Below are 12,104 nucleotides of genomic sequence, written 5' to 3' on the forward strand. Positions count from 1 at the left end.
AGGCTAGAACTCCTATAGATTTGTCTCTGAATAAAGAATTCAACAATGTAACCTAAGACACTCTATTTACACTGTGTCATATAAAGGAGGCAACTAAAAAGCAGTGGCATTGACTCTGCCAAGGAGAAGATGAATCAGAGGATAATACACAAAGCAGTTAAAAAAAAATAAAACAGCTCAGCAAATGTACCTTGGTTTACTCCCATGGGTCAGTAGTCCAAGAAAAGACATGGTTCCTGCTCTCAATAATTTTTGAATCTAGTGGAAAATATAGACAACTAGATAATTTTAAAAATCAATGCAATAGAACTTGGGACCTGGAGGCAGGAGGAACATAAGTTTGAGGCCTGCCTCAGCAAGTCTGAGGGAAGCCTGGGCAACTTAATGAGATCCTGTCTTAAAACAAAAAAGGTCTGGGAATGTAGCTCAGTGGTGAAGTGCCTTGGCGTTCAATCTCCAGAATCACAAAAAAGAAACTAAATAAGTACATAAAATAAACTGTTGTAATTCATTGATGATTTTTTAAAGTTAGGGTCTCACTATGTTGCTCAGCCTGACCCTGAATCCTTAAGCTCAAGAAAACTGAGAAGCTAGGGGCTGTAGCATGAGCTGCCAACCACCTTTCACTGATGATTCTTTTTTTTTTTCCTGGTGCTGGGAATTTAACTCAGGAGTGCATAGCCACTGAGCCATGGCCCCAGTCCATTTTTTTTTTTTTTCATTTGAGACAGGGTCTCCCTAAATTGCTTAGGGCCTAAATAAATTCCTGAGGCTTTGAACTTTCGATCCTCCTGCCTCAGCCTCTCTTCCAAGCCACTGGGATTACAGGCATGTACCACTACACCGGGACTACCATTGATAATTCTTAACTGAAACAATTCCTGCCTAATGATGATGTTCTACTTCCACCAATCTTTCTACATTCTGACATTTTCCAAACCAATTGCATCAAAACATGAAACATTTTAAAATCCAACTTTGATGTGACAGAGGTCATCAATTATTTTTGGTCTACCTGGATCTATCTGACTATATTGAACCCTACCAGCCTCTCAGACACTGTAGCTCTGGGGATTCCACCCAGCTGGTGGCCCTTATTCTGGAATTTGCCTCTTCCCAAGCTCAGGGACAAAGCACCTTCTTACCAGATATCCCAATTGGTGTGTGATTTGTTGTCACTATTTGGAGTAGGAGGGATTGGATTGAACAGGGGCAACCAAATCAAAGGAAGAGTCAAACTTTATTTAGAGTGACCCAAGTTTTAATTTTTTTATATTTTAAATATCAAACTCAAAGAATAAACTCGTCTTGGTCAAATAATAAACTTAATAGGAGCCAGGAATTTATAAGAGGTATAGAAATTGAAGTATAGAATTTCTCCCAACTAAATATTTATATTGTAAAGTCACCGATTTAATATTAGTAAGTCATTAGGTAATATCATTACTCATTTTTAAAATCGTTTTTGTCTATAACCTATAACCTTGTCCTGTCCTTTTCCTCTTTATTTTACATAACGAAAGCAATTACAAATACTGCTTAGTTGTGGAACATTTGTCTAGCCTGTGTGAGACCCTGCATTTAATCCTCAGGACTGTCACATACTATGGTGGAATTAGGCATAGCAAATTGGATATATCAAGAAAAGTCACTTAGCATAAAGGGGATTTGGAATTGCTGATAATATATATTCTCTTGGGAGGGAGTCTGGAAATTTATTTCACCCAGGGAAAAATAAGCACAATTATTGACTGTTAAATATTAGATTAGAACAAAATGTTTATATGCTCTTGGCTCTGTAGTAAATCATACCCATGACTACTCTTGGAGTTAGTTTGGTACTGAGGATTTAACTCAGGAGTGCTTAACCACTGAGCCATGTCAATGCATACCAGTTTAGATGCATTGGTAAAGAGGGCTCCTGCAAAAGTCTAATTTCTAGTGAATATTTTTTCCTGGAAAGAATAAATCTAAAATAGATAATAATAACGAAACCTAAACTTTATGATTCTAAATATAAATAATAATTTTACAGTAATGGTAAATTCATTTATAATAAAAATTTTATGTAGGCCACAGGCTTTAACTCTATTTAAGTGACCCTTACTTTACATGATTCCAAATGGTAAATAAATTAGTAAATCCTATTTTTCAGATATTTTCCTAGAATTCTAACATTAAAAATATAGAATAATTCAGCTGCATTTTATTATGGAATGTGCTTTATATGGGATATTTTAAAATGTTCATTTGATAGATTTATTAAAACTCTAAATCTAAAATTGTACAGAAACTTATTGAGAAAAATAATTAAAAGTTAAAATTTTTTATGATATAGAAATCACCATTTTTCATTATGGAAACTAATTAATGATATTTTCATCAAAGGAAAAAAATTAACTACTCTGGAGCTGTAGGATGAATAGTCTGTATAAAAAAGCAAAGACACAGAGCCTGCATCTGAATCCTTCACTCACTGCACATTTTTATTAGTCACCTAGCTGCATATCTAATCTTAATAGATGCTTTTCTTTATGTTTTTTATTAGACTTATTATTTCTGGGTTTACACATTAGATATCATTTTTCATTCCTCTAGAGTGATGTAGGTTAGGTATTTTTATAGTACATGCCTTCCATGTTTATCATTTTGACAATGAAGAGAAAATGTTAATGATGAAATTCAATTCAATTAATTAAATTAATACGAGTTATATGCACAGGTGCATATAACTTTTAAATAGACCTGTGCCCCATTTTCTTTTGCATATGTTAAGAAATATGAAAAATCAGAATTACCTATTTTTATTTGTATATTATATGTGCTTTTTTTTTATAATCCAAGCCATTGTTGACTTTAAGCTTTGGAATCAATACAAAAAGCTGACATGATGCAGGGAGTACAAGACATATACCCAGGAGTACACTTAGTCATGTTGCGGTATTACGTAGTAGTAATGTATGTGATTATATGTCTTATGCATTTTACATGCCATACTTGTTTTTCTAAGGAAGGGCCCCTTTGAGGGTACATATTGAACAGAAAGTTAATATTTAGGTTATCATTTTCAGTTTGGAAATTTCTAGCTTTGTCCAGGTACCTAGACATCTTTTAAGGATCTGCATTTGATGGCACAGAACTGGTGTCTCATCCAGCAAGGGCTTTGTGGATCTTTCAGTTCATGCCATTGCTTTCTTTAAGACCCATCTTAAAATGTAGCTTCTCCAAGGTTTACTTCTTATCCCCTCTTCTCAGATCACTTCTTTATATTTTTTTTGCCAACTTCCATGTAAGAATTTCTAATGCAAAATAACTGTCGACTGGTAATATTCCCTTGTTCATACTGAATGTATTTTTTTCCTCTGGAATTTACTTCTTTAAATGAATTGTCTTACTAGGTGGTTCTTCATTTAAAAATCAGGACCCAACTACCAAAAATAATTATTAGAAAATTATGGTGTTTTTTTCTTTGACAGAGATTAGAAAACAAGAACAATTAGTGTGGTAGGCCACTTTTATTTTATGAAAAAATTTTTGAAAGTGTATCTCATGTGCCTTATTGGTATTAGCCATCTTTAATATAGTGGCTATCTTATTAATATTTATATTTTAGATATCTGATACCTAGTTATAATATAATAGTACATATTTCAAACTGTAAGCTACAATATCATTTTAAAGTGAATTCCTGATTTTATCGAAAGACATTCTGAAATACCAACAGGTACAATGTCTTTTGTATTTTGAGAGAATTGAAACTATTTTCTCTGTAATAAAGTTGTCAAGTATCAGGAAATAAAAGTGTCTGAGGAGCCAAATTTCAATGTACTAAAGTTTATATAATTAAATAAGAAGGTCCAACATCCTTTATTCAAAAGTTGTTTGCTTTTCTAATTTTTATATATAAACTACTGTAAAATGTTTAAAATAAATCGAAAAATGGTTAGGTAGAAAAAAGATCCATAGGAAAAACATGGAGAAACTAGAAATGACAACAGGAATTCTGGTTTACATTGAGGGTTGAAAAATAAACAAAATTCAAGAACAAAAATGAGAGTTTAAAACCTCAAATATTAAGGTAATTTTGGAGAAGTTGCCAATAACTCTACATTTCTCAAGGGCAGCACAATATCCACTGTTTATTAGTGGATATCCATAGAGGTGCTCAGGAAGTTCGTGATGACTATGAGAAATATTTTTGGAAAACAGTATTTTAAGAATAACTTTTATGTTTTATTGAAAAGGTAAGATGCAAACTATTCAGAAAACTTACCTTTTAAAAAAGACTTATTTCTAAGGAATTTGGGGTCATCAAGTGTTAAACATTTTGCTTATAAACAGGCTGATAGAGCTGAAAAATTTTTTCTTCATTAAGAAAGCATATAATAATAATAGTAACCTTATCAAAATATCCTCTGATTTATCAAACAATGGTTAGTTCAATTGCTTAAGGCATGATACAATGAAGCCACTCCTTGTCTCAAGATCAAGCCATGTGATAAAATGTGTTCTAGTAACATAATTCATACCCCAGTGTTATTAAGATGCTCACAAAGGAGAGCTAGGCTAAGCTTCGTTGTTATTTTTTGTCAGACTCATTATAGTGAGTCAGAACCATCATACTTGTGTATGAAAGTCTTTGTTATATTCTTTCTATTATATATAATTTGAAGTTTTACTGTAGCCAATTATGATTTAGAGTTAAGTAGTTAAAAATATTTTTCATACTAATACAATTTGCCAGGTTGATTGTACATTATGTACAAGGCATTTTTGTGCAGGAAGTGATCATTATTTTTTAAAACAAATGATAGTCATATTCTTAAATATGCCTATTAAAGTTATGAGCTTTCAACTTTATAAGGCATTTTATTTAGAATCCTCACTTTAGCATATGAGGCATTTCTTTATTTTTACAAGAACTGCAGAAATACTGATTTTGTTAGTACTTGGAAGGTAGTAGCACTGTCAGCTTTCATGGAATTCAGGAATATGAATAAAAGGGATTACATATTATATTCATGGATCTTAATATTTGGGCCTTCTTTAACTCCTAAATCTGGAGGCAGCAATATCTTCTTGTAGCATACATGAGCCACACTTGTCAAAACAGCTCCTCAATTGGGGTTCTTCAGGAGAAATAAGCTTTAAAGTCCTACGGCAACAATTTCATAAAATGAATGAATTTTACTATGCATCTCGAATAGTAGTATATATTGAGTTTGGAAGAACTGTAAACATAGCTATCATATAATTTTATTCAGGGCTTCTCACCTTAGTTGAGCTTATATTCTCTCCTCTTTTGGTTGTCAGTTACAGATTTGATATTATTGAATTCATTAATTCACCCAGCAACTATTTACTCCTATATACCAGGGCTTTTGGCAGACTCTGAAGATACGATAGTGAACAAAAATGGACATGCCTTTGCTTTCATGGAGAATATAGTCTGGTAGGAAAGACATTTGGTAGTCAAATAGTAGGCTATATCTTAGTAAATATATAATTAAAAACCGAGAGAAGTGCTCTGAAGGAAAAGAAAGAGTTTACATGGGAACCATATTTTTGAGTTCACCTGGGATTATTGGCCAAACCTGGTGACAAGGATGTAGAGCTCCTTGGACTGAAAAACATGGGACTTTGGGCATGTTGTCTTCAGAAAGAGTTTTCAGCTGTTTTTTTTTTTTCTTTGAAAATATTTTTTAAAAATTTTTATTTAATTGATTATATATATATAATTATATATATATAATGTTTTAAATACAGCTGTTTTTATTGAGCAATTGCTGTCACTGTTTGCTTTTATCAAATGAAGACACCATTAGGTCCAAACCACATAACCAAGTTTATACTGGAAAACTTTAAAATACATTTGTGAGGGCTGGGGATGTGGCTCAAGCGGTAGCACGCTTGCCTGGCATGCGTGTGGCCCGGGTTCGATCCTCAGCACCACATACGAACAAAGATGTTGTGTCCGCCGAAAAACTAAAAAATAAATCTCTCTCTCTCTCTCTCTCTCTCTTTAAAAAAAAAATACATTTGTGAAATAATGATTCTAATTTTGCCTCTCATTTCATCAACACTAACTCTTAGTGTAAGTGTAAGTTTAGGTAAGTTTTTTCTGAGAGACAATATTCTCTTTAAATTCCCCAAAGGGCCTACCAAGGCATTTGTATAATTAGTTCACAATTATTAATTAAATTTAGTATTGCATAATATTTTGTTTTATCCTACCTGAGTAATTCTTTAAGTTAGATATGGATTTACTTTATTGTTGCCAGAACTGAGGACAGAATTTAAAAGATTTGAATTTTGAATGGTCAACTACAGATTAGGAAAAATAAGACAGATTTTTTTTAAGCTAGGACTTTATAGATTAAGCATATTTTTAGTGCGATCATTAAGTTCCGAACTGATTCTTAAAAAATGTAGAGACAGCTATTCAGGAGGCTCAGGAAGATGATCTCAAGCTTGAGGCTTGGGAATTTAGTGAGACCCTATATCAAAATTTCTAGAAAGGGGCTGGGAGCTTGGGATGTAGCTCAGTGGTAGAGTGCTTGCCTTGCACATGTATGGCCCTGACTTCAATCCTCAGCAACAGAAAACCAAAAATAAGTGTAGGAACACAAATATGCTGAGAAAATGGGTTTAAGTCTTGGATCTGTCCATTTTTTAACTTACTATGAATCATTTTACTTCACTAAGTCTTGATTTTGGCAAACAGACTAGAGATCTGTAAGGTCTTTGCCCACTCTAAAGCTTCCTAAATGCCCACTGTGCAATGAATTATGTGTTTTTATGCATTTACTCTGAACTAGAAACCAGTAACCTATATTTACTATTCCTAATTTTAATACTGATCTGAAATAAATGACTTAATATGAATAGCATTTATAGAGAATAAAACTACTAAATGGAAATTCTGTGAGATTTTGGTTTTTAATCTTAATCATTCATAGAAAAAATTAGAAATCAAACAGAACCATTTTTATATATCTTTTTATCCTTTGGTATGTACATAGGGAAAGAAAATGAATTCAACATTTGGCATAAATTAAAAAATAGTTAGTAAGGTAGAATTTTCCCCAAACATCCTGGGCCATAGTCAGTGTTCAACCAGTAATTATTCATAAAATGGATAAATAAACAGTCAATAGTAGATGATCAAGCATTTTCCTAGTTATGATTTAGCATTATAACCACCAAAAGTTATATAAAACAAATTTCCTGAGGTGGGTATAATTATTAAGCAGTGAAATGTTAATGGACACTTTACTTGATTAACTTTTAATTCTATGAGAGAAATAATTCCCCAAGGCTTGTAAAATCTCTTTAAATGGGCTTATTGCCCTGCTTTGAATCCATATATAAAAAGCATGTACATATATTCTTTAAGGTTCAATTGGTTTTACAGTGAACATCTAAAAATTCAGCTATCAGAAGAATAACTGTGATGTCTGAAAAAAATATTACTTGGTATACACATGTGCACACATGAATTATATCTATATCTCTATATCTCCACATATAATCTATCTTATCTATCTATCTATCTATCTATGTCAGTATTTAATGAGTACTTGCTCTATGCCAAGTATTATCATAAGTGTATATGCTCATTTATTCTAATAAAAATAAACTATCTCCTTTTTAAAGATGAAGAAATGAAAGACCCTGTAAGATAAAGTGATTTTATTTGGTGAGAGCTTAACGGGAGGTTGCTTTTACTTTCCTAGTGCTTTAAGAGATCATTCTTCCTTAGGAATGTCTCCATTTCCTTCCCCTTCACCCAGAGCTGCCAAAGTTTAAGGGGAAGTTTGAGTAGGACTATTAATAAAAAGATAGCCTATCTATCTATAAAATTGATTTACAAACACACAATCCATAGGATGTACATTTCAAATTGTTTTTTTCCTCTTGATAAAAACTTAACAATTAAGGATACTTTATATTAGTCATGTTTTAGAAAGTGCTTTGTAGTGAATTAGGTATTTGATATCTTAACAACAATCATATGAAGTATTTTAATTATTATCATTCTCATGATAAGATGGTTAAACTGAGGCACAGAGATGTTTAAATTTCCCAAAGTCAAATATTTAATATATACAGGAGCTAGGATTCAAATCTCAAGACAATTTCATAGCAGAATCCATGGCTTTAACCATTATGCTAGGTATAATAGTATAGGAAACTGATGCTGTATTCAGTGATTCATTGTAGTTAATACTACTGGCCACTAATGTCTAAGTCACAGTTGTAGGAAGTTGTGACTTTCTACTATGTTAAGCAGCTTATATGAAAATGACATTCACAACTTTGAAATATTTAGATGCAGGTGCTAAGTTACTAAGCTAATAAGTCAGCATAAGAAGGTCAGGATATTCAATAAGGTGCTATAACAGCAACTTTGATTGCATAAATAAATTTTAGAGTTCCCTATGGCATATATCATTTACCTGGTGATGAGTGAAGACTAACAGTTGATCTTGGTGAGAACTGTCATGAATGTGAGCCTCATATCACTTATATCAAGTGTTGTTTTGAAGTATTGTCTTTGTCAGCTTCTGGGTTTGCTCCTGTACCCTTAAAACCACACTCAATTTTATAGGTGCCTAACTGCTGATGAAGAGTGAAGAGGGAGGGATGAGAAGTTATGGAAACAGATAGAAGTTAAGAAATATCAAAGTACAGGTTATATTTAACAGGGGATGTAACTCAGTGGTAGACTGCTATTTCAGCTGAGTAAAGACTTAGTTCTGTCCTTTCTAGTACTGCAATAAACTTCAATGAAGTTTTCATTGCTTGTTGAATTTTGCTACGTGTGGTTTCTTCATACTGTGGTGAGAACCACTATAGGATGCTTATAGGAGTAACAGTAGTAAGTCAGAGTGAATTGTAGGAAGGCATTTTAGTAAAACTACTGAGAAAAAATTATATATTTGGAAAAAGCCTCCAAAATCCCTCCTGGGATTTTACATAATGTTCCCAAAGTTTGCAAGAATACTAGGAATATAATATTGCTTATTTACATTTGAGTTCATGTTTTTAGCAGATGAGTTTTTGCGATGGCTTTATCTAACAGCAGCATGTTCAGGTTTTGCTTTTTGATTCTTTGGATATTCCATGCAAATGAACTGAACACCTGGATAATTTTTTCCCCCAAATCTATTAACCCTTCCTTGGGTAGGAATACATTTCTGTACTTGGTCAAAATTTTTTTGTGACAAGAATTGATAGCCCATCTTAGTTTAGCCCTCTTTAGCAGAGAACCAATAGCCCAGCACATTGTTGGCTCTACTTCTATCAAGATTTTGAGAGATACTAATTATTCTGAGAACAGAAGAATTGTTGTCCCCAGCTTTCAGAGGCTGTCTTTCACATGTTGTTATGTGCCCAAGAATAAGAATTAGATTTTATGTGACAGTGAGAGAGACAAATTCTACTAAAGGTATATTGAGAAGTAAGTTTGATGTTAAAGGGGATTCAACAGTTCTGGAATTTAGGAATCTAGATTCTTGAGACATCAGGTGATATCATTCCTCACAGAATAAATCATGAGTTTAAAGCTGTCTTGCTTTGCAGAGAAATGTTATTTGTGATCCCGATTACTTTAGAAAAGGATAAATATAGTTATCATTTTCTATGAAATAATATTTAAAGAAAGGAATACTATTTTCATTTGCATAATGAAACACTATGTTCAAACTAAAAGATAAAAACATTCTATGTCATACATATTCTTACCTGAAAACTTAAATGAGGAAGAATCTATAAATAATGACCCAGTTTGGCCCTTTAGTTTTTCACGTAAAATTGTTTCAGTTCTGTCCCAAAATTTTGCTGCATTATTTTTGTAACAAGATTTAAACTTCAGTATAGCATGTATTACCACTTTCCCTTTGGCTTTGCTGCAAAACATAAACAGACAAATTATATTTTCATTAGTGAGCCTCTATAACTCTTCAGGGAAGACATAGGGAGTTTGTAAATAACAAGTAGAGATTAAGACAGTGCCAAAGTGGAATCATTCTATCCTGTACTAACTATCCCAGTCTTCCATAAGTGGGTAGAAGTGGCACTGTGGACCTCATGGAATAGTGTAAAGAGTATGATTGAGATTCATGGGAACTGAATTTGTCTTTTAGAACTACTATTTGCCAACTCCTACACTACAGTAACCTGTTTACATTTTTTGTACTTAAATTTCTCATCTCTAAAATTTAGATGATAATTCTATTTACTGGGTTATTATAGGCATCATTACAGATTTTACACATTTTATAATGGATATAGAGATATTTAAAAAAATCTCAGAATAATGAACAAAAATTATTTATTAATGTAAATGTAACTTTGTGTTATGAATCCATTATGGACTCTATAGGAAAGGCTAGTAGAAAATAATAAAAGAAAAGAAATGGATTAAATGAGAAAACAATTTATTACTTTGGTTTTCTTTTAATTGAGGCATACTTTGTTATAGTGAACCATTTATCTTTTACTTATTGGAAATCAAGGCTGAGAACAAAGTTATTTAACTGAACTTATTTTATTTGTCTTTTTGATTTGAAGATGGAAATGTATAAACCCAATATTTTACCAGTGGGTTACTACTATTGGCTTGAGGGAGTGCCTATTCTGCTCTGCTCTTTATTTCTCTGCCTCTTTACCTCTTCCTAAAAATTTTTCTGCATTTATACATTTGTATATCTGAAAATCAAAAACCCAGGGCTTTATGTAACTTAAGATTCTAAAAGCATCCACTTCTAAACCTTTATAACATTTAGGAACAAAACTAAAAACAATAATCAAAGTCCAGGATTTTCTCGGTTACTTATTATTTAAATTATTCAGAATAATTTAAAATAAGTTAGTTAATTTCTATATCACCCATTATTACTTTATGTTTTAAGGTATATCTGTATCAGATGTCCTTCCTTTTGGGGATATCAATCTATTATTCTTATTTCTTTTGAATAGTATTAAACCATTAGTAATTATATGTCAATTATTATATTCATTAAGTATTTTCATCTCTTTTTCTGCTTTCATGTTGCTCACAAGTGCCTGATCTGCAGGGAAAACCCCTTTGTTCTTTATGGAATAGGCAGGACATATCATATTACTCTGTTTATTTTAAGTAATTTGTCAAATTGTGGATGTCACCCTGAACTTTTCTCCTGGGTCAAATAACACTAAAACCAAGCTAAATATAGACATGTATTCTTATTCTGATATCATTAGGGTCATAGGATCCTCTTTATTACTGGACACATTAACTAAAAGATATTTTACTTTTGTTCTATTTACTAACAAAATTATCTTTAGTTTTATATGACAAATATTTGTATTTCTTTGCCATATACAATTTTCCTTTCCAATGCTGAACTTTCTATTTTTCTTCTATTTAACAAAAGTACATTAGTATAAACAACATGCCACACAGAGTTCTAGGTGTCAGAGCTATGTCAGCTTATAAAACCACAAAGTCCCTGCTCTCAGGTTATTTATATTCTAGTAGGAGAGAGAGCTTTAAGGAGGATGTTTTAGAATTGATACCCTAATGACAAAAAGGAGTGGGTCATGCTGTGAGCTGGTTGAGGAACATTCCAGAAAGGAGACAAGGGCAAAGGCTCTGGCCAAGATAGACTTAATAGTTCCTTTAACTTTATTAAACTTTATTAAACACAGGCTTTTACCTGATTATAGACCCTAATATTTCTTCACTTAGAGCATTTCCTTTCAAAACTTGTAATTATAAATTCTCTCTCTGTTCCTTTGAAGTATGTGTTAGTTAGTCTTTCAAAACCTCTTGCCAGTTTTACAACCCAGGAAATGACTTTCCCAAGGACCTGGAAAGCATCTCTTTGAAAAGTAACTATCAAAGGAGATGGCAACCCTATCTCCCAGTTTCTGTGAGAGGGTGGGAGCCTAACTTCAGTGGACACCTTGCTCCAAGGTGTAAAAGTACAAGTTTACTTTTCCTTTTGGTATGCACAGATACCTAAGCTGTCCTTCTGACCTCTACCTTTGAAAAACTCTACCAGTTTTTGTCTCAGCAGAGTGAAGACTTAGTTCTATCTTTCTACTATTGCAGTAAC

General features: G+C 32.5%; 1 protein-coding gene across 1 annotated transcript in view; it reads right to left on the minus strand.

The window, feature by feature from the left end:
• Nucleotides 1-12,104, minus strand: part of LOC124082210 (transmembrane protease serine 11C-like) — a 48,841-nt gene that overhangs the window by 11,307 nt on the left and 25,430 nt on the right. The window contains exon 5 of the mRNA XM_046428670.1: nt 9,748-9,911. Coding sequence (XP_046284626.1) covers nt 9,748-9,911 — 164 coding nt within the window. The remainder of the gene's footprint in view (nt 1-9,747; nt 9,912-12,104) is intronic.

Source organism: Marmota monax, unplaced genomic scaffold (assembly GCF_021218885.2).
Source record: "Marmota monax isolate L192 unplaced genomic scaffold, Marmota_monax_Labrador192_F-V1.1 WCK01_AAM20220418_F8-fsc00132, whole genome shotgun sequence".
Taxonomy (NCBI): domain Eukaryota; kingdom Metazoa; phylum Chordata; class Mammalia; order Rodentia; family Sciuridae; genus Marmota; species Marmota monax.